This window comes from Suillus fuscotomentosus (assembly GCF_016647785.1).
Source record: "Suillus fuscotomentosus strain FC203 chromosome Unknown F5891scaffold_258, whole genome shotgun sequence".
Classification (NCBI taxonomy): Eukaryota; Fungi; Basidiomycota; class Agaricomycetes; order Boletales; family Suillaceae; genus Suillus; species Suillus fuscotomentosus.
In genome coordinates this window covers 1-22364 of record NW_024539770.1, presented here as the reverse complement: position 1 = coordinate 22364, position 22364 = coordinate 1, and the positions used below count along the sequence as shown (strand labels likewise).

The following is a 22364-nucleotide window of genomic DNA, read 5'->3' as shown; positions in this document are numbered from 1 at the left end:
GATAAGGCCTAAGGCGTATTGCTTTGGATATGATAACCAAGTCATGAAACACTAGCTATAGGTGACTTGTCGAGAAATTTACGCCTTGCCAGCTCTGATCAGCGAATGACCTAATACAGTCCAATATTGGTTACATAATCGAAATTTTAAATTGAATCAACAGAGCGTTGGTCTGTGCGCACCGTGTATACACCTCACGTATGCTCTCTTCTGAGACTTCTAAACGTTCTAGTATAGACATTTCACCATCATTGTCGATCGATGGCATCAATTCATATGTCGTCCTCTAAACATGACAGGGATTGCATGGATGCTGTGCCACATTCGACAGTCTCGACTAGACAGGCTGGTGACCAGTCCGTCTGTGAGGCAAGCCGTCGCAGAATAGTCTGCTTTGCGAATAGGTTATTCAATCCATTTCATTTATTCGGTTCGCTATTCCTCTGAAATTGCCCCTCGATGGTTTTCGCTTAGTCGGAAACCAGAGAACTTCATATACTTATCCCCTAACATCATGATGATTAGCTTTCCAAAGCACTTCAAGCTCACGATATCTCAGAAAAGAGCAGTCTTGAAAAGTACCGAGCGAGATCGCCTTTGAACCATAGAATGCCAGCGACGCTACGCAGAACTTCTTCGTTGCTAGCTATATGAATATAAGAAATCATCATGATATAACGTTGGCCATGCAGTAAAAATACAATACAATAGCCTCATCATCTTGTAGCTGTCAATCGCCTTGCAAAAGTTCCGCCGCACGATCTTGTTCGCGGCGCGACTTTGGCGGTTTCACCACCAAGTCTGCTTGTTGCCTGCAAACTCAGATTAGAGTGCGAGCTGCACATCTTCCATATACACTCACAGACGCATCCGCAACAGTAGCTTGCGGTTGGTGCTTTGTATCTCAGCAGCGGTCTTTATGGCACGCGCAAATAATTCGGCCCTATGATCTACTTTCCTCGCTTTCAGGATCTGTATTGTTAATAGTGTCAGCGTTATCCTCGCCATAGTTATGCCAACAAGTCTCACTGGCCTTGTTCTGACTGTCAACTCGGCCTTGAATCTGGCCGCTTTGAATGAGCGCGACTACCTCCTTCTCAACCTCGTCGACGGTCCAGCCGAATGCCGCGCTCATTCTGTCGAGACGAATGGTCTGGAATGGCTGGAAGTAAAGCACGACCGCGACATTACGAATGAGGTTCGTCAGATCATATACATGTGAGTATATATGAATGTCCACGTAATGACGCGTCTGGTGCAAGAAAGACAGCTCAGAATTATAGATTTTGATATATATATAAAGCATACCGAGTACCGTTCGAGAAGCTCCAGGACGTTTTTGAAATCGCTTGAGAGATATGACTGGGTTAAGTCTCGAACATATGGTTCTTGCTCAATGTACGCAGAGAAAATAGCGTTTCCTGTAAGTTGAGACTTGATTGCAGATCGCGACATGCTGGCAAGAGCGCATAGAGTTCCATACACCGCAAAGTCACCAGGAGCGACAAGCTAAAAGAGCATAAGCAAAGTTTGGCTGGATAGAGAATATCGCCTACCTTGCCAATCCAATCGCCAAGAGAATCTGGAGGGCCGATCTTCAGAAAAAGTTGAGCGGCTTTTTCGTAGTTGGCTTGTCCTAAATGGAACAAAGCCATCGCGAAATCCAACTTGGATTGTACCTGGTCACGCTCCGCTGACCTTTTAGGTGGAGGTGCAGCGGAACCCGCAGTTGAGTTGGATGCTGCTGCTGCGTTTGCCGTATCAAGTGCACCCTCCGCCTTGAAAACGTAGGAAGATATGTGTGAGTAATTACGTTGTTCAATCACAAGCTATAGGAGGAATGAATGACCCAAAAATAATATCAATGAACTAAAATCTACCTCTAGCACAGAAAGACACATGTCAAGAACGTGCTGGCTTGTTGAGCAGAACTCCCTTGATTTCGTATAATGTTTGAGTGCTTGAGTATAGTCTCCAGTGGCACGGTAGAAGTCACCGAGATCTCTGTGGCCCATCTGATGGAGAGATGATATTCAGAGTCTCTGAAGAAACTAAGATGCTGGTCGTACCCTTATGCTCTCTTTAATCATGTTGTTAGAATACGTCTTCAATTCGACCTCTAGCTTCGTTCTCTCCGCTTGATTCTTCTTCGTAACCTCTTCGCACCACACCGTGTTTACTGGACACAGCTCGCTAGTCGGAGGGAGCTGCACCTCTGGGAGGTCCGCCACAGCATCATATGCATTCATCACGGTCTGATAAAGGGTTGGATCGCGAAGCTCCTCGATCTGCGCGAACGCCAGCTTCAATGCCTGTGGTGCCAGAGTCGGACATGTTGAGATAATGTGCACAAGCCTGTCAAGCGCAGTACGACCTTAGAGAGTCGGAAACCTCGATCTAAGCTAGTGCATCAAGAGGGGTGTTTGATATCATACCAGAATATCCCGAGATGTATGCATCCAGATCGAAAGGATGAGCATCGTCCACTGGTCGGATTCGTCTTCTCTGTGCTGCGGGAGGTTGCAGTATGGAGACTTCGTTCTCAATATAATCAATTTCCATCCGTAGACACTTGGATATGAAACGAAGTGGTCGAGTCCCAATTGCACGTTCCGTTATAGTGAAATAATTCAGCCAGTGACGTATGCATGTGTTATTCAACACACGCGGGCCCTTGGCACAGTTGGTAGCGCGTACGCTTCGCAAATCGGGAATGCGTAAGGTCGTGGGTTCAACTCCCACAGTGTCCATTTTTTTGGTACCTAGCTTGATCGACGATTGAAGCCATGACGCGCTATTGAACCAGCCAAGTTTATGTACAACAACGACATTCTTATGCTAATTAATGTGGTGTTTCGATATTTCAAAGATTCAGCAGTCCAAGTGTTGTCATCAATGGAGAAAAACTCGAAGGTGCTCAGAGGCAAACATCCATGCGTCTTTTTGCTGAAGCCAGGAACTCCATACGCACCCATCCATCTCTGCGAGTCGTGACACGCGCTGGCCACTAACTTTGATGTGACCGATGCGTTGAACCAATGGATTGTTGTGATTGGTGCTGAATCATTTGCCACATCGTAGAAACATGCACGTCTAGTGGGAAGAGCCGCGCCACATAGCTAGGGGAAATGAGCCCTGTCACAGAACTTCAGAATCTCACCAAACTTACTGCAAAAGTTACGGGTGCCGTATCATGAGCTGATGTACAACATGTGCTGGACACAGGTGCGTCCCGTGAGACTTGAAGCTCAAAGTTCGGTAACATAGGAAAGAGTAATACTAGCTACTCAAATCTTTTCCAGGCGTGCTTCTCAAACTCTTTCAGCTTCGCTCGCCTAGTTGGGCTACAGGGCAAAGGACGTCAAAAACTGCGCTGAAACACATCACGAATACTCACAGGACGGGTACGCGAGGCTCAATGAGGGCTCTTTGCTGCATGCTACGGAAGCGATCACGGAATAAGTTGCCCTCGGGCTGACAGGAGGCTATCAGCGATGTCGATTAAAATTGGTGCAGTCGACACACCTTCAGCGTTCGTAGGTTTTCACTCAGATCCTCTCCAATCTGAACCTCGATTTCATTTTCAGGAACTTTATATTTCCCTAGCCGTTGGCCAGCCAAGCCCTTTCTGAGCTTCATCTTCAGTGCCAGCTGCCTTGCCAATCGTGCTTGATTTTGTTGTTGGCTAACTTTCTCCGCGGTTGAACGGAAAGATTTAGCCATTGTGATCGTGGCAAGCATTTTTTTTCTTGCTGCCTTTTCTGCCAGTGCTTGTTTCTAGTGCAAGGTCAGCGACGATGGTAAAAAAGCGATGAAAGGCTTACCTCCTCGCGGAATCGCACCGCCTTTGCTCGTTGCTGCTTAGTTTTACGTGCCGATGGCTTCTTGGGTACAACCGCATCGTGCTGTGCGACTGGTTCACCATCGTCTGCGGGTATCTCATCTAAAGTCATTCCAAGTGGAAGGCCTTCCGTGACATTGGTAGCAATTGCGCGTGCATCAGCGACCTTGCGTCGGACTTCTGCCAATCGATCCGCTTCATCTTGTCTACGTCGCTCTACCTTGCATGCCTCCATGATAAGCTCATTGTGTGCCGCGGTAGGAGGATTGTATGATGATCCTTGATGTGGCTCCAACACAGCAGGAATTTCTATGACATCGCGAGGATGAGATAACTCCGGGCGCTATGACTATCATCAGCAAATTGCTGGTAGCAAGGAAGAAAAGTCTTGCCTTGATCTTAGGTTTTGTTGTATGTTCTAATCCATCAGCCATTTCTTCCACCTCCTCGGCTGCCCATGGATCATAAGAACCGCTATGTTTCACAGCAGCGCTGACATCGATTACAGCACTCCCTGCACCAAACTCTGTGTGGTCCATAACTGCATTGAATGGACCCTTTCTAGGCCGCTTTGCAATGCGAAGAAGGCGCTCCTTGTCAGCCCTACTGACTTTTGATCGTGATGGTATAGAGTCTTTTGTCGGACGAGAAAACACGGCAGGAATGGCAGATCGTTGGGAAAGTATTTTCGTGGAAGTCAACTCGGCCTTAGAGTACCGCGGTAACGACTTGCGAACTGAACACTTTTATATTTTTTACCTAGATATATCTTGCAAAAACTTACCTTTATCGTCTCCTTTGGTGTCCACAACAAACAATTGATTGTCTGTCTGTTTTTGTAGCGTGGAGCTGTCACGAGTCGATAAATGCGATTAGATGGTAGACATATGCAAGACACAAATTTTTCACACCCGATGACTCGCTCCTCTGAACGCAGACTCTCTAGACCTTGTTCCACAGGCTGTATGTCAATATTTTTCCGCCATGCCTTCTTGCCTTTACGGCTCGATTGAGCAAGTTGGGAGGGTGCTCCGACACCAGACGCAGAGTGTTTTTGAATTGAAGATTTTGAAGTCGAAGAGACCTTGCTGGTTTTTGTCGGGGCCATTGGGTAGTGGCGGCCTCCTTGCCTGTTGTCTTAGTGAGTCGTCTACAAACTCAAACGACCTATGGTCACGCGTACGCCGACATTGTCACGGTGTCACATTCAGCTGTGAACTCGCTAGTCTGACTTCAATTTATATATATCAGCAGTTTGATATACATGTCTGCCAACAACAATTCGTATTCGTTCGCAGTTTCGGTGAGACTATGTATCTGTCTTGGTTCTCCCTACGCTAAGCCTGGTTCTTTACGTAAACATTGTATGTTGGGTAGTCAGCATCCGTAGTAGATACTTTGCAGTTTGATCCTTGTGATGCTTTGCCAAGCGCCAGTGCCCCAACTCATTCCACCACTGGTGGCCCCCGCGAGCTCGAATTCCTAGACTCGTCTACTGCCACCGGGCGCTCGACGGGTACGCGTATATTGAGTTCCATGTCGTTGGGATTACGAGGCGATGTGGGCCTGAACTCTGTATTTATGGGGCTTCTTAAGCTTCTAGAGCCTCGGGAGTAATTCTTAGACTCGAACTGTGAGCGGAGACCGGACATCACGCTTCTCTGCATATTGAGCGTGCTCTGACGCGCGACGATCACTTTCTCTATGTGTTGGGCATTTGGCTGTGTCATTTCTGCGAGTGTGTGTAAGCAGGATGGCAGTCAAGCTCTAGGATGTTGCGCACCCCGTATACTAATGAGAATCCGTTGGCTCATGATCCAGGTCACAGTATAACCTATTGATGCCCTGATGATGCATTCTGAGCAGTCTGATCTCCTTGGCGCCAGACGATGCGAAACTTACCCTGCCGACTAATGATGGAAGCGAGTGGATACAATAGAGCTAAGTTTTGGCGTATCCATAATTCAGCCTACGTACCTGAGTCTCGAGATTGGTCGTATGATAAAAGATGAGGTTCAATACGTTCGACACTGAAGGAGTGTTAAGAGGGTACTCGTCACAAGCAGAGCACACTTGCCGGACAACACGAGAAAATATCCAATGCCGTCATAAATCAGACTAATTATGATGAGCGACGCGCATCGGTTCTGTCAGTCACAAGGTACTTACACCCGTATCAACCGTTCGACTCTAACAGCAATGATTTAGCAACCCTAAAGACGTGAAAGAAAAGGCGCACCTGCTACTGAGAGGATTATAACGCAGAAGATACATGGTAGATACCGTCACCATCACGATGTCATACAACATCACAGGGAAGTAGAAGAACCAGGTTGACAGTACTCTGGCAGAATTTACTGAAGTACAGCTATGGTTCATGGAGATCTGGACAGAACACTGTGGTAAAGGAATCACTCACTTTCCCTGTGCAAAAAAAAACGTTATTTGTATGAGATCTCGTTGTAAGAAACACTGACATACTAAATCAAGGACGGCAGCTTTTTGTTCTAAAGGTCAATAGCAAAATCAAGATCAAAACATTGACCAGAGCTTACGGGTCCTGTGAAATAGATCAACGAACCACTCCGCCTAAAGTGAATGTGAGACAGGGTTTCATGTCTGTGTAGTAAAGAGCTCACCGAAATTGAGAAGAGGTATAGCAGCAATAATGCAATTCCTATCCGCCTATCTCTTCTTGCAATATTGAATGTTCTACGCGGTATTTTAAATCTGCAGCTGCAACCCACGAACAATTCGACGGGACACACCTCACACCTAGAATGACCTGTGATATCATAGTTTGTACGACTACAACATGGTCACTAGAGTCCTGGTGCGTGAATACCAATACGACACACCTTTGAAGATAGGCGCAACAAGATAGTATTTTTGACAGGTTTGTTGGGTAAAGGTAGTGGAGAAGAACCCGTAATTGCTGACTACTATAGTCACGATACTGACATAGCTGCATCAAATGTGAGCAAAGAAATCGCATAACGGGATGTGGACACAAAGTACCGTATGAGAATGAATAAAACGCAGGCAAGACTGATGTGATTGGGCTTGTCAACGGTGGTATGTGAATGGTTTCGTACACACACCTTAAATGAAAAAATGGCGATTCGCTTTGGTAAAAACGCCATTCTGCGGGGAGTGTAAGAATATAACTGAGCATAATCAGCATATTGCGACGACTACGAGGCCATGACGAAGAAATCAAAGACTTGCTCATAAAACCCGATAGACATGCATGCTATTCGCAGATATTTCTCCACGATCACACTTTCCATAAGCAAACGCTGCTCTATTCAATGGATAAAATGCACGTTTATTGGCAACGTGTCAGATAAATATGTCCTTGATAGAGATAGAGGTGAGGGGCGAGATAAAAAATGCTAGCGGCTGCAAATAGGGATCTATGACTCACCTGGACGTCGCGCTTTCGACACAGAAAGGAAACAACTTGGAAGCAACGGTGATAATGAGAAGGAGGAATGGAACAAGGCAACGCTTTTGTTTTACCAAGACCGCACTCTGAGAACAATTGAAAGTGCTCGCGTAGGCAACAGGGTAAGCTTGCCCAGACTCGTCCAAGCACAAGCCATATTTGAGATTGAGCTGGCTTGAGCTGGCAAATGCAATTGCGAGGGGCCAGCGAGGTACTCCGTTTAAGCCTAACTTTGCTGATATGGCATCTGTTCAATGAGCTGGCGACTCGGAGGTACTTAAGGATGAATCATAACGACTTTGGAACCCAGGTTGGCGAACGTTGCCGGAGGCTCCAATGGGTTCTGTCCTGATCCCGTCCTGGGTCTGCCCAGAAGCGCAAATTTTGTCCAAATTATGATAAATAAAGACCTTTTGTAGAGGCGTTTTTGTTAGAGTATTTAGCTAGAAATCCATAGCGCAGCTCAGCTGGAAACATAGAAATATGAAAATTCAACCCCCTTCTATAACTGTGTCCAATTCGGTCTAGTTGTTTATCCAAGATTTGCTTGAGCTTTCTTATCAATTTGGGCTGTGAACGGTAGTGAAAATTAGAGCTGTTTTATACACTGTGGCATGTCTGATGAAACGGAGGACTGATGAACAGGTAGCAGCATCCCCAATCGATGAGATACTTACCTTTGGACGGGACCTGATGTGCAGTGTGCCGCACCTCTACTATGATTACCCATCCTTGTAACACAAGGAAATTGTATGCGTGGCTTATTTGCAATTTGCCCATAATGGCGCATCAGTGAACCCGTGAGGAAAGTAGATAGCAATAAATAACAATATATAGTACATAATCGCAAGAACTAGCATAATTTTGCTATCGACAATCACATTGTTATGTTTGACCTTATAGAGGAAAGACGCGTCCCTGATTATCGTATAAAATGTTATGAAATGCCATAACGAAAGGGAGGTTCACAACTCCGAAGCATCAAATAATTGACGTGAAAATATAAAGCTTTACAATGCTTTATCTAATTGCAAAATTTACATGATATCTGCGAGAATGATACTACCTGGAGTATAGTGATGCCGCAGTCCGGTTCTGAACTTCGGTTCGGACCTGAACCCTCCCGGACCGGACCGTGGGTTCGGTCCTGGGTTCGAAATAGTATAAGGACCGAACTGATTATTAAGTTCAGCGTTCGGCTGCTGCCTGAATACTGTGAACCCGTTCGAACCCGTTCGAACCCGTCTGAACGTGTTCTCATATTCTTTGCATGATCCACCAATATATCTGCTCTGATCTTCTGGCAACCGGCATGTCGATCGATCTCGGGACAATCAATAGCGGATCGGACTTCGCAGCCAAAACACCCAACACATTTCCATTGGCGAGATCTGACTTCCCTGGTAATCTACTCGATGTTCTGGTAAGCCTAATGTTAAACAAATGTTAATCTTTATTCAGACTTCAATGGTCTTTATTTTCAGAACATATTCTCAGGTTTCTCGTTCTGGTACTTCAAGCTTCAACACCAAGTAATTGCATGGCAACAGGATGTTCAAGGTGCGTCATTTTTTTGATCTCTTATCATAAAATTTGGAATAAATGAGCTACTTACTACAGGTTCAATCTTCACCCTCCTTGCTGCACAAATGTCGTGCGCACTTGGATCTGACGGCCAACTCAAGGATGCTAGTGCCATCGATTGGTACAATGATCCTGACGATGACACGCCCATGCTTCCTCCACCTCCACCTCCTGCATCCAATGGCAAGCTAACTGCCTTTGTGTCTCGCTCAGGCCGAGCTGTTAAACCGACAGAAAAAATCCGCGATGCTGGCAACACGACTCCAGCCAAACGAGTGGCTCCAGCGCCTCCCCAAGGACAGCCTGCACCCAAGCGAGTGCAACGTGGGTCCCGTCTGGTCCGTCACCATGATGACGATGACGACGAACCTCCTGCACTAGAGGATTGTTCAGATGATGAAGAAGAGGCCGAAGACAATGACGGGGAGGAAGCTTACGAGCGGACCAAGGTATTTGGAGACAAGGACCGTGAGGATCGCAAGCATAAGAAGAAAGAGGAGCGCAGTGGGGATTTGAAGGTAGTATTTACTCAGGAGAAGGGACGCATCAATCCGCACACCCAAGAACCCGAAGATGGCTGGTGGTGCGAGATATGCAGGTATGTTTTTACTTTTACTTTGAACGTCACACACATAACTAACTTTGTCAATTCAAGAGCCAATGATGTACCCACCAATCAGTGCTTTTTCAAAGGCAGTGTTTCGACTCGCCGCACCCATATCGCTCGAAATGCGAAGTGTCACTTTCCAATATACCGCGACCGCTGCAAAGAACGAGGTATCAAGATGCATGATCGGGCGATACCTCCTAACTGCAAAGCAACCGACGACTTGCAGAAAACGTTAGATGCCTCCCTCACGCCTAAAATTCCTGAATTCACCAAGACCGGTCTAATGGATTACATTGTTGAGCTTATCGTGTCTGAGGACGAGGTGAGTGTTTTTTTTTGTAATCGTGACTTAGGATGTTCATGCCATAGATAGGCATTCCAACTCGTTGACAAGGGACCCTTTCGCCGGCTCCTTCAATACCTCCGGCCTTCCCTTTCAGACAGGGATATTCCTCACCACACCAAAACTCGAGATGAAATTCTTGAACGGGTGCAGCTTGCCGTTCAACGTGTCAAGGAGAAACTTAAGCAAGTTGATAGCAAGATTTCGATCACGTTCGACTCATGGACCTCTGAACCTGGGGTACCTTTTCTCTCCGTCACCGCGCATTATATTGACTCCCCAGCTGGGAAACCTCATGAGTGGGAGTTGAAGACAGAGCAGCTTGCATTCACCATCATCAACGGCAATCACAGTGGGAGCAACATTGGACGAATCCTGATTGAAACTATCAATAACTATGGCATCCGCACTAAGGTTGGATGGTTTACAGCTGACAATGCTACCAACAACGACACAGCAATTCAGACCATCGCGCTTGCTATCGACCCTTCCGGCAAGAAATGGATTGCTGGGGAACACCGTGTGCGGTAAGTGAACTATTTAATATCGTGATTTATATATATTGATGTCTACTATTCAGCTGTATGGAGCACGCCTTGCACTTAGCTGCGAAACACTTTGTCGAGGAGGTCGCACCCACACCAGCAAGCGTGCTCCTCAAGAACATGGCCGATGAAGATGACGATGATGAAACGACTGATTTCGAGGTTGCCGACACCGCAGGAAAAGCCCTCGCACTTGTTATGCAGATTCGGAAATCTCCCCAAGCACGCACTTTTTTTCAACAGTGTTGTGTCGAGGTCAATGAGCCGAAGCTTGAGCTTTTGAAATGGATTCGCACGCGATGGGCCTCACTCTTTGGTATGTTGGAGCGCACCCTTAAGCTACGCAAAGTAAGTTGGTTTCTATCCCTATGCCCAATACTAACTCAATTTGATCTGCCGCAGGGGGTGAATAGATTCATACAACTGGCGGATGACAGTGACGAAGTCCCAAACTTGCAGGGCAAGTCATATGGAGCATTCAAGCTTTCAGCCGAAGAATGGAAGAAGTTGGAATTGATGCACGACGTGCTTCAGGTATGTGCGAGTGTCCAGTCGAGTCTCAAATGTTGTATTAACCTACTGTATAACCAGGAACCTGCCAATGCACAACAATCGTTTTCGGCGACTCGTGAACCTACTGTATGGCGCGCAATTCCAGTCCTCGAGTATCTCCAACAAACTTGGCAAAACATGGCTAGTTCTTCGAAGTTTGACGACTTTTCATCCGCAATCAACTCTGGCCTCGACAATATTCGCAAATGGTACCACAAGATTGACGAAACTGATGTTTATTTTGTTTGCCTCGGTATGTGTTTTATTTACTATGATGCCCTATCTAATGCACAATGTAGCGCTTGATCCTAACTATAAGGTGGCATATGCGAAGGGTAAATGGGAGCCTCACGACTTCGACGAGGGCATGAGAAGCTTGCGGAAGGTTTTTGACAAATATTATCATCACAACTCCTCGCCCGCTGCTGCAGAGCCGTCTATTGCAGCTCCTGCCTCGCTTGCTCGCCATGGGTCATACGGCCATAGCTGGATGCGCGATGCTGTCAAAACTCGTGTCGCAAATGACACCGCAAATCGAAGACCTCGCCAGGAGCTTGACGACTACCTTGCTGCCCCATTAGAGGATGTTGAGAATATAGTGGCGTGGTGGGGTGTGAGTTTTTCGCATCGCATTTCCTTGCAAGTTGACTCATTATGCCTTTAGCACCATTCCGTTCAATATCCCACCATCTCACGCATTGCAAAGGATTACCTCGCTATTCAAGGCTCTGCCGTTGCATCTGAACGAGCCTTTTCGAGTGGCGGCATCACTGGGACTGCGCGCCGTAATCGTTTGTTGCCAACAACATTCGAGGCCCTTCAGTTATTGAAGAGTGGGTACCGTCAAGGCCACATTTCTGCAACGGTTCAAGCTGAGTTTGCTGCTGCTCACGAACACTATGCCATGGACGAAATTTAGCTACTCATTTACGGTTCATGTATTTCTTGCAATTTTTGTCAAATTATATGTAGCGTTCGAGCGTTCGAACGCGTTCTGAACTTGAACCGAACGCTTGTGAACGCGTTCATAAGGGTCCGGTCCAGCGTTCGCCCTCCTTGCCTGAACGCGACCGATGGTCCAGTTCGGCGTTCGCATTTAGAGGCCTAAGAACCGAACCGAACCGGACTTCGGCACCACTACTGGAGTAAGTTAGACAGAACTACCAAAAGCGCCAGCATGACAGATTGCCTACAACAACCTGTCATTTTGTCACCAGTACCAAATTATTCTCATCCTCAGCACTCGTTTTGTGAAGCAAATTAATTTTATTTATATTTAAATACTACATATGTAGTTACAGGACAAAAAGAAAACAGGAAAAGATAGCGGAGAGATGAATGAAAGGAGGGACCAAGGTCAGCAAGGAACCACGAAAAAAGGCCAGCAAGGAGCCACGAGGAAAGGAAAGGAAAGGACCACCATGAACGGCCAGAGGAAGGAACCATGAGGGAAGGACAGACCACCACGAACGGCCAGGAAGGAACCACGAGGAAAGGAAGGGCCACCACGAACGGCCAGGAAGGAACCATGAGGAAAGGCCAGGGAGGAACCACCACGAACAGCCAGGGAGGAACCACCACGAACGGCCAGGCAGGAACCACCACGAACGGCCAAGGAGGTACCACAAGGAAAAGGCCAGGGAGGGACCACCACAAATGGGAGGAATGAAGATGCTGAGTCGAGAGGTGGTGGTAGTAGCGGTGAAAGAAGGATTGAAAGGAACTTGCGTGTAAATTTCCGTCCTGCGCAAACAATGACAAATCAATTTCAACCACTTGCGCTGGTCACATGATTTGAGGTTGTCCGAAAATTCTAAGGTAAAATTTGAGGCTGAGGTGATAGTCACGTGCATGATTTTGGATGACATTGTAATTCACGCAATATTTGAACCGATCTATATAGTTTTGTAAGTCAAAAATAAATGAGGTAATATGATGTTGCTCAACAAACGGTACCTAATTACACTATCATACCTCGCTGGTTGAAGCTCTCATAAGAATATAAATTAGGTTACAAGTGCTAACGGTTCTTTCCACGATAAAGTCTTATATCACTTGGTAGTTTAAAACATAAATGAGGGAACATGGCATGAGTCAACAAATATAACTTAACCATGCTATTGCATATTGATTGCTGCAACGGCGCAATGTTGTAATCTTGTTGCGAACTCCTCATGGTAAAATGAATTTTCAGAGATTCATGGCTATGTACTGATAACTAATATTTATTGCTGTATACATAGGTATATTCAGCCGTAGCAAAATGATATCATCTTATACTTCCCATGGCTACAAAATCAAGGACTCATGAATTCACTGATGCCCATAGGGGAGCTCACACCTGGCAGCTTGCGCGCTTGCGGTCACCTAGTCATTTGCAGAACGCTATACTGGAGCAAAAAAAAATTAATCTGTGATCCAGGACGATACATATCCAATTGTAAGGGACGAAAGCAGCTTGCCTACAACAGGGCAGCTCACACCTGAGGCCAGAGAGCTTGCGCGCTTAAGCACTTACAGTTTATGCAATGCAAATACAGTGTCAGTCACCAAGGGACGGCAACTACTCCAGGCTCCCTACATCTGCAAAACGACTGAAATGAACGCTTAACTTACACGCGTTACGAACACTTACGAACACTTACGACTTCAGTAGCGAACTCAGGCGATTGGTGGAGATGCCTGAACACCAATATAACACACCAAATCTGGCTGATAAAACTTAAGCCAGTTGTTTTCCGTTGATAAGATGTGATTTGTGATATGATAGATGCTGATAGTAATAGATACAATCACTGCGTACTGATTAAGCTACTGTCTACACAAACTCGGTACTGAATGTGTGATAACTTTCCTTGTCTGCGAAATTATTCAGGAAAAAACGCTCATAGCATTCCAAAGAAGTCGCAGAGGACACACTGTTGGCCACTGCCTCACCATAAACTGGTATCAACTCAACCGCATGTGTCACGTCTGTCACTCGTATGACAGCCCCCTTCCTACAGCGATTACCGTTTTCCTCCTGCGTGTATGTGCGCTCCACGGTCCACATCGCGAGTTCAGGACGATCATCAGGGCTGGAAATGAAGTGGAAAAATTGGACGTAGAGAAGTGGGTCTGAGAGACACGATGGTAGTTCCAGGTTGGAACCTCGTCGAACTGTCGGTTGAAAGATGAGTCGAACCTGCGCGATGCAACTCGCTGTATATGATATCAGTAGGCTACAACATAAGCACATGAAAGACATACTGGTTTTGCCATCAATGCCTGTGGTCTCCACGAGAACAGTATCACAATTTCCAAAGGGAAAATCATCGCTTGGTGGGTACGCTTGTACCACGCGACTTGGCATGATGACTCGCGGCTGGAAGGCCGAGTGAAGTTGCAATCGGAATTTGTGCCATACCTGGAAGCGCCCATACTTGGGGTCCCAGCAAGAATTTTCACCACTAGAAAGGGGGGAACAACATATGAATTCGGCGAGCGCACGCTCAAAGCCCAAGAGTGCATATTTCGTGCGTATGTCAGACAGTGATAGCGATTTGTAATCAGGCGTGATATTGAGTTGAAAAGCAGTGAGGGCATCTCCAGAGAGAATACCCTTGAGAAAGTGATTGCGGACTGGTCGGGGACCATGTATTGACTTAACTTCGTCAGGGAGAACTCGGGAGACCCAGGAGAGTGCGGGATTGGCAATTGTGACATCTTCATCTTCGGCGTATATTGCATTAACTAGTGACGCCCCGCGAGAAGTTAACAGCGTGTACAGGCAAAACATTTCCATAGACTCTTGGCGGTTAAGAATCCGTACGCACTGCTCCGTGAAGTCTTTGATTTGCCGGGACGTCCGCGGGAAAAGGTCCTTACAGTGTGTGATGAGTAACCGCTCCGTCACATCAGCGGAGAACTGCATCAAAGTGCCTAATTTCTGAATCGTACCATTGAAGCTCTGCAGAAGCTCGAGTTTTGGAATGAAAAAATCTTCTTTGACGCCCTTCTTCCCCTTCCTTGCCTCGGCCTGGATGATAGCGTCCTTGCAAGCGTGGAAATCCGAAAGTGCTTGAACCATCAACTGAAGTGATTCAGGGGAGTGAACCGGATTTTGTGCGAGGTAAAAGAAGTCTACAAGGGCACGGATTGTACGAACGAATCTGGGTGGAACGGCCCCTGCGATCGACGCAACGATAGTGCGTTGAATGTCTCTATGCTCGCGACCTGTCATTTGATTAACGTGTGTGATGCCTTTTGCGAAGTGGCGCGTTCCAACTCGCTTGTGCTGGACCATGAAGCGGGTATCGAGCTCATAATCTCCTAGAGCTTCTTTGATCCATTTCAGCGGATGGTCCGCGAAAAACTTATGGCAGGTGTGCAGCACCTCACCAGCGAGGAAAACGGATGGACACGCAAACATCCAATCACGCCAGTATGGCATGTGAACTCCAGATAGATTAATGGCTTTGGCCGCTTTCTGGAATTTGTCGAGGTCCCAGGGATCAACCTGTCGAGATATCTCCACAATGAGCTGCAATGTATACTTCCCGGTACGGGGCGGGTGGAGAATTCCATCCCCAAAATCCGCTTGTGTTGCCATAGTTAGTGGGGATGAGTTTTTACTGACTGCGGCGATCATAGTAGCCTCCGGTAGGTCGCACACATGAGCGATGAGTGGCGTAAACACATGGCGAATATAGCGGGAAGGATCGGGCATGAAGCAGCCATCCTTTGCTGCGACCTTGAGGTTGGCGAAAACAAGGTCCAAACATTTGTGCCACAGTCTGGCCTGGAGAATAGACTGGTAATCTGTGTGAACGCGGAACTTGATTACGGGAATGTAGGCTACGCAGCGCCAAGCTCGCAATGTTGCCTTGGAGCGAACCTCAGAATCAATGTTACCGATTGTGACGAAGACCGGATGCATCTCAATTCCTCCAGCAAGTCGCGTCACGGGTGTTTTATCAGATCCCAAGATTATTGGGACTTGAGTCGCACCCAACGGGAGATGGTCCTAGAAGTAAAAATCAATCTGTTACTCAGCGAGGAGTATATGAATGGGAGGGCGAACAAACCTGAATTTTCCATGCCATGTCAGCACTCATATAGTCTCCGTATTCACGTTGATTTTTGACATTAGCGACGTAGGGGTTGAAAGTCATGTGGTTCGCAAACGTTGGGTCACTGAATAGTTGCTTCACGACCTCTAGTGCATCGCGCCAAACGAGCTCCACAGGACGGACAGTCTTATAGCCCTTAAATGCTAGTTTGGAGACTTTCCACGGGGCAAAAGAAGGTAGTGAATCCATCCAATCCAGGAGGTGGTCTTTCGTGGTGAAAGAGGGTCTTGCGCAATTCGGAGCATCAAACTGTGAAGGTAGGATCAGATTGAGGAATACAGCTTAGATCGATATCCGTCATTTACCCATTTCAACTTTAAGAACTTGGTTATTTGAGTTTGAGTGAGGTTTTCCACCAAAAACTTCCCTAATTCCCATTCGCCTTCATCATGGAAAGGGTAATAATGATTTATCTTCCGTCGATGCGCATATTGATCGTCTTCCAGTTTATCCAGCATATTTCTACCGACACCATAGACGTATCCAGATTGCGGGTGACAAGTACCAGTGACGGGTATCTGACCACTTTGATTGAATACTGAAGGGACGGGTAATGTTCGTGGTCGTGCGTCGGATGGCCAGCAAGTAGATGGAGAATTGAGATGTGAGATAAGCGCCTCGATGGATGTATATTCCCCCAATTTGCAGTTGGGACATAGCCTGTCAATGGTATGTATGGTATCGTAAAGTGAACAATGGAAGTACTTACATTGTACCGTAGACTTGGCTTAGACTTAAGCCGGTGAGTGTTTACAGGAAGTAACAAGTCTTTCAAAGTCCGAAGACCTCACGTTTCACAGCGTACAGTCATCACGCCAGGCTAAGTAATGGAGCCTGTGTCCTCATCACCAGTCTCATCTCCTGCTCGTCCAAGTAGCCCTGCTTTCACCAGCACTACATCAAGTAGTGCAACTCGCGTAGAACTAACTTCCTTAGAGTTCTTTAAGAAGGTTGACCACCCTGAGTCACCCCATATCAATACCATGGCTACTGAGCTCTTATCTGGCTCTGACTGTTCACTTTCTCCCAAGCTGTCCCCCTACCCCTCAGGTTCTCCAATAATTCACTTCTCCCCGGTGGAAGAAATTCCGTACCTTCCTGATGTAAAGGATAGTCTGTTGTATAAGCCTGACATTTTACAGTCCCCAAAGTCACCTTCTCGAGTAGCTTACCTGCGTGAGAGGTCGACCAAGAGGCATATTCCATACCCCCCCAGGCCATCTCCACTAGAACTTCGGTTTGCCAACCGCGTGACAGGGCGAGTACGGGAACCAGACTTCACATCTGAACAACTGCAAGAGGTATTTGTTTTTCTTTTCTTTGTTCCAGAAATTCGCAAATTCTCACATGATCTATGTCCAAAAGCATGAGGACGCAATATCCAGCGGTCTCTCACGGATGAGCTTTGACACCTTGTACAAAGCGTTCAAGGCAGTACTCGCTAGTCGCGAGGCTGCTCGCCATGAGGTGGCAACATCGTTATGGCAGGTCGAATACTCGGAGCGCATGACAGTGTTTAATCAGGCGCTCCACGAGGAGAACAAAAACCGCCTCAATTTGAGGGACGAACAGCTGAAGAAGATTAGGAACATTTTTTCTGAGCGTGAACGCACAGAAATCGATGATGACACGAATTACATTCAAGCTGTCTACAACGATGAATGCGAGATGCTTCGCGCCATCACCACCCAAGCAGAGATAATCTCAAAACGCCTGGGATCACGTGCCAAACGTGAATTATTAGCGTCTACCGGCGAAGTTCCCTACCTCCCTCGTTTCATTGGCACCTCACAAAACAGGGACAACATCACATGTGCGCTGCGTGGTGGTTTCACGGATGCCGGTACCGATACCGATACCGACTCCGATATCGATTTCGGCGAAGAGGAGGATCGTCGCAGCGGGTGGCCGGGCCAGCAGCGTGCGCAGTTGTGACTATCGATGGTATGTGACTATCAATGTTATGTGACTGCCAAGTTGTTCACGCCACTCACTGATCAATATCAGTGACACTCATGTCACTGTTCATAGATTGTTATCGCCTTACTTCGCCCGTCCGTAACATGCTTCGACCGTTCATATACACACTTCGACCGTTCAATAAAGCGCTTCGCCCGCTCCGGCCGTTCATATATCTTTTTCTCCCGTTCATAAGTCGTCTTATCGGACCACGCCCCCCCCCCCTTCTTTTTACGCTTCATTAGTAAATGGCCTTGCTTTTTGTTGTCAAATCATCTTATCAGCTCGTCACGCGTTCCCGGTTTGTAAAGATCGTGTAAAGTTTGTGTTTCTTTTCCCCCTATGTACCGTTACGTTGTTTCGCAACTTAAATGTACGCATGCACTCTTACATCCCCTCCAACTTGAATGCCTAGTGAGCGTGGCCCTCAGCGAAAAACTAAAGCTAAAGTCCCCAAACCGCCACGCGGTTCTGGCCTCAATCCATCCGGCGAACCAGCAAGTGGCCAACTTCACATTCCTACTGAGCAGCCGCGTATGTCTCAGTTCAACTTCGATGCGCATGCGGCCAGTGGAGGAGTTCCTACCCCCATATCAAGTGGGAGCACATGTGAGTCAATCACACTTTCGTTCACTGATGACTCTGACGATTTCGCAGCATCATATGGCTGGAGTATGCAGAACACTGACTTCGACGGCCGCTTCCCTCACGGCCAATACTACGGCGCTTCGTCCTCGGAGGGCCCCTCCCAGGGCTCTTCTTACGGACCCTTACCTCAAGGCTCCAACCACGACTTCCCTTCAAGTACCCCCCTTCAAGGTACCGGTACCAGCACGAGCGCGTCGGAGATGACGCTGATCCAGCGAGGTGAGATTCCGCCAACCGATGTGATGCACGTAAGTTCTTTTTCTTCTTCAATTCGTTTCCTGCTTACCACTCACTTAGACGATGGGCCCGCCAAGGGAAACAACGAGGCGAGCCCGACGTGCGATGCCACCTACGCCACGGATGGTTCCGTACCCTGCCATACGCCCGCAGGGCAACACCCAATCTCTACCATCAGCAGTCGAAGATTCAACTTCGCAATCTGTAACGTCGTCAACACCTCAACCCACGCGCATCAAACTATCGGATGATATCATTGGCCAGTCCATGAAAACGGCAACGCATTTGGTCACGCGCGAGTTATTTGGAGAACAGGCGATGGCGATTGACAAAGCCGCCAAGAAAATCATGCTGAACAAGGTCATCTGGGACTCGGTACCACGCTGCTTTGCACCCAATGGTGAGTATCATATGTCCATTAACATCATACTGACTTGTTTTATTAGCAACGTTTGAGGATTTTATCTCAAATAAACATCGTAAGGATGTTGCGAATGCGTTGTCGTCAACTCGCGGCAAATTCGCTGAATACGCGCGCAAGGGCGTGTTCCATGCATATCGGCTTTTCCCTCCACTGCACATTGCCGCACCCGCTATCACCTATCGCAAACGCTTGATCGAAAAGATCACACAAGATGGAGATGGTCTCGCTTTCATGCACGTTTATAGCTTCGATCAAGTAAGTTTTCGTTCGTGTGTGTTGTCGGGGGCAGCTCAATCTTTTCAGAACGGACAGGTCGAAATCAAAGCTAAATTCCAGAATGCGTTCATCATGTGCAACGTTATCCGTTTTGTTTAGCAGGGGTTGCACCAAGAGTTCCTCGGCGAGACTGAGGAACAGCAAATCGAAAATCTGAAGTTCATGTGGGCACTCGCCGGCGCAGCGACGTTCTGCAGCCTCGATGAACAGTTCGAAGTCCAGGTGAAAGTGGATAGTTTTGGAGGAATGGGATCCAATCGCAAGTTCCTATATATCCTCAGTGCGATGAACAACCTTTCCGGGGACGAGCGAGTACAGTTTCACAACTTTTTGCGGTACGTGTTAGTGATTGGACCATCGCAGGCACCCTCGTAGATTCTATCAGATAGTAGTTTTCGATTGTACTAGTAATACTGGATAACGCATTTATTGTACTGATAATCTCACATCGCATTGATAATCTTCAAATCCCACATCTAAATGTGTGAAACTTGGCTCAGGGTTCAAACATAACCAAAACCAGGTATTTACGAACGAAATCTAGTAGATTTCGTGCTAACCAAAACGGCAACTCTCGCGAGAGTCTTACAAGAGTTTCAAACTATATTTCCACCGAGTTGGTTTTTTAGATGTATATCGCTGTAAACAAACCAAAATACGTTACGTCTCATGATCAAGCTAACTCGGACACCATTTGCCTTGGCAGGCTTTCAATATTCAATATCCAATCCTCATTGTCTTTGTGAACCACGCCGCTGTGGATGGAGTAAAGACTCTAGAAGACAAGAAACGAACCATTTGCCTTGGCAAGCTTTCAATATTAAATCATCATTGTCTTTGGTGAACTACGCCGCTGTGGATGGAGTAAAGACTCTAGAAGACGTGAGTAAGCGAGAAGGAGAAGATGGTGGGTGCACGGCAAGGTGGGAAGTGCACATTTGGCGTTCTGGATTAATGTGATTCTTTATGAGCTTATACAGGGTACGTGGCATTAGCTCGTCATGTCGGCTTAGCATCTTCCTTACGCATCGTCCGCCTATCTTCGTTTTTTTTTTACTTGTACAACACCACAAGCTTACTGGTGATCAATCTCTCAATGCGTATCCCGGATAGCCACAACACCTGTCGTCCTGTATCGCCCATGAAATTCTTATGTTCATGGCCTGCCATTTTGTCAAGCATTTCAGGGCGTACATATAACACACCTCAAATAAGGTAATTCACACTACAGCACCTCTGAGCCTATCTGTACCAATTTTCACTGAGCATCAGGTTTCAGGACACCGACTCAGGCCCAGCTGTCACTGTCATGCTGCAAGTACTATACAGGGCCTCATTGTACACTGCGGCGCTGCTTTGAGACGACACCCACTAGTAAGATACAAATAGTGAACAGGATGCATACGATGTACCCATTCCACAATACGCTTACTAGTATTTTTCTGCATCTTCCTCTACATCATTGGAGGGATCCAAGCTGCACCTACAACAAACACAACAAATACTACCACCAGCGACAGTGTTAAAGTCCCATCATTCACGACCAAAACCTTGTGGACCATCATCTCCAGCTCTGTTCTCACTCTTTTTGCATGTATATACAGTGCCATCCACCCTAATATCCCGAGTCCGAAGGACAGTGGTTCCTTTCTTATCATACGGCGACAACTTGGCATGATGATAATGACACTCATAGCTCCTGAAATGATTGTTACATGGGCTATGCGCCAGTCGTTTAGCGCTCATCAAGTTACAAGACAGTTCAAAGAATCAGGGTATCCCAATGTTGGTCCGGAGTCTGAAGGTGAGTTGTGCTTTTGGAAACTCTGCATTTCACAACTCACTATACATGTCCTCAGAAATGGATTTTGTTGAAGCACCTGCAACTGAAAATCGCTTCACTCGCTTACTTCTCCGCTTGCCTTTCGTTCGCCTCTTGATCCTGTGTGTTAACGCTATATTATCTGTGCTGTTGTCTCTCTGGCATTTCATTTGTGCTCCCTTGAGGTGGGTCACAAGCTGGATTGAATTAAAGCAATTCGAGTCCGACTCGGAAGGTAAGCCCCATTCATGCTCACCTGGTCACTAAACGTTGACTCATGCGTATCCTTAGATTATACATGGACCCAGACGCATAGCTTCTTTGCGCTGATGGGTGGTTTCATGCTTTATGTGGACGGAGAACCCTACCTTACACTACGTCCTGAATACATTCTCAAACTGATACGTGACGAGTGTATCGACGTCCCTACCATAACAGCAAACCAGATCCATGACAAGAGCAAAGGCAATGCGATATCAAAAGCATTGGTCATGCTTCAGGTGGCCTGGTTTGTTATGCAGCTCATCACCCGCGTCGTCTGTCACCTCGAAACCACTCAGCTCGAAGTGGGGACACTCGCTTTTGCGGTCCTCAGTTTCCTAACTTATGCTATGTGGTGGGACAAGCCTCTCAATGTGCGATGTCCACATCCAGTGTACTGGAAGTCAACTGTGTCAAGGCCAGAGGATCACATCGAGTATGTATGCGCCTCAACAGTTCTACCGCTGCTGATTATGTTTGCCTTAGTTTCAGTTACCGAGATGAATTTGCTCGCCTTCGGTACTTGCCTCAATTCTTCCGCCCCATTCTAGAACTGATAGGCTGGGTTGACATCCCAACGTCTCGAAAGCTTCGAGTTCCAACATTTGATGGCAGCACCACTATTGAAGATTCGAACAAAAAGGTTCTTCGGCTTGCTGCCGTGCTTATGGCAACCATATTTGGCGGCATTCATTGTATGGCT

General features: G+C 47.0%; 7 protein-coding genes and 1 non-coding gene across 8 annotated transcripts; 3 read left to right on the top strand and 5 right to left on the bottom strand.

Moving 5' to 3' along the window:
* Positions 1–334: 334 nt before the first annotated feature.
* F5891DRAFT_1156476 (26S proteasome subunit RPN7-domain-containing protein) lies at positions 335–2662 on the bottom strand. Its single transcript, XM_041365217.1, has 8 exons — positions 2436–2662; positions 2070–2374; positions 1881–2015; positions 1557–1829; positions 1309–1509; positions 1034–1252; positions 863–972; positions 335–812 (listed from the first exon to the last, which is right to left on the bottom strand). Exons 1-8 carry the CDS (start codon positions 2560–2562, stop codon positions 731–733), a joined length of 1452 nt encoding a protein of 483 aa, XP_041216626.1. The 5' UTR covers positions 2563–2662; the 3' UTR covers positions 335–730.
* A 6-nt stretch (positions 2663–2668) lies between these two features.
* Positions 2669–2750, top strand: F5891DRAFT_t143. The gene has a single exon. It is a non-coding gene; the product is annotated as a tRNA-Ala (tRNA).
* A 363-nt stretch (positions 2751–3113) lies between these two features.
* F5891DRAFT_292752 (P60-like protein) lies at positions 3114–4992 on the bottom strand. The gene is made up of 8 exons (XM_041371229.1): positions 4753–4992; positions 4626–4690; positions 4234–4577; positions 3825–4184; positions 3526–3777; positions 3398–3474; positions 3170–3344; positions 3114–3119 (listed from the first exon to the last, which is right to left on the bottom strand). Exons 1-7 carry the CDS (start codon positions 4947–4949, stop codon positions 3284–3286), a joined length of 1356 nt encoding a protein of 451 aa, XP_041216625.1. The 5' UTR covers positions 4950–4992; the 3' UTR covers positions 3114–3119; positions 3170–3283.
* A 294-nt stretch (positions 4993–5286) lies between these two features.
* F5891DRAFT_988896 (uncharacterized protein) lies at positions 5287–8069 on the bottom strand (the record flags this gene model as incomplete). The annotated part of the gene is made up of 14 exons (XM_041378039.1): positions 5287–5573; positions 5744–5782; positions 5819–5871; positions 6011–6031; positions 6081–6185; positions 6261–6265; positions 6323–6348; positions 6397–6430; positions 6481–6553; positions 6610–6616; positions 6700–6806; positions 6943–7008; positions 7269–7524; positions 7967–8069. 14 exons carry the CDS (start codon positions 8067–8069, stop codon positions 5287–5289), a joined length of 1182 nt encoding a protein of 393 aa, XP_041216624.1.
* A 4100-nt stretch (positions 8070–12169) lies between these two features.
* On the bottom strand, positions 12170–12709 carry F5891DRAFT_1082379 (uncharacterized protein; the record flags this gene model as incomplete). The annotated part of the gene is made up of 1 exon (XM_041363439.1): positions 12170–12709. A coding segment is annotated over one exon (288 nt), but the record flags the coding sequence as incomplete, so codon positions are not given.
* A 1032-nt stretch (positions 12710–13741) lies between these two features.
* Positions 13742–16492, bottom strand: F5891DRAFT_968248 (uncharacterized protein; the record flags this gene model as incomplete). Its single annotated transcript, XM_041376296.1, has 5 exons — positions 13742–14124; positions 14173–15421; positions 15578–15928; positions 15990–16283; positions 16340–16492. 5 exons carry the CDS (start codon positions 16490–16492, stop codon positions 13742–13744), a joined length of 2430 nt encoding a protein of 809 aa, XP_041216622.1.
* A 369-nt stretch (positions 16493–16861) lies between these two features.
* On the top strand, positions 16862–17969 carry F5891DRAFT_1200807 (uncharacterized protein; the record flags this gene model as incomplete). The annotated part of the gene is made up of 2 exons (XM_041368854.1): positions 16862–17335; positions 17400–17969. The coding sequence occupies 2 exons, from the start codon at positions 16862–16864 to the stop codon at positions 17967–17969; spliced, it is 1044 nt and encodes a 347-aa protein (XP_041216621.1).
* A 3015-nt stretch (positions 17970–20984) lies between these two features.
* On the top strand, positions 20985–22165 carry F5891DRAFT_1132456 (uncharacterized protein; the record flags this gene model as incomplete). Its single annotated transcript, XM_041364738.1, has 4 exons — positions 20985–21012; positions 21107–21382; positions 21692–22101; positions 22148–22165. The coding sequence occupies 4 exons, from the start codon at positions 20985–20987 to the stop codon at positions 22163–22165; spliced, it is 732 nt and encodes a 243-aa protein (XP_041216620.1).
* Positions 22166–22364: the final 199 nt, after the last annotated feature.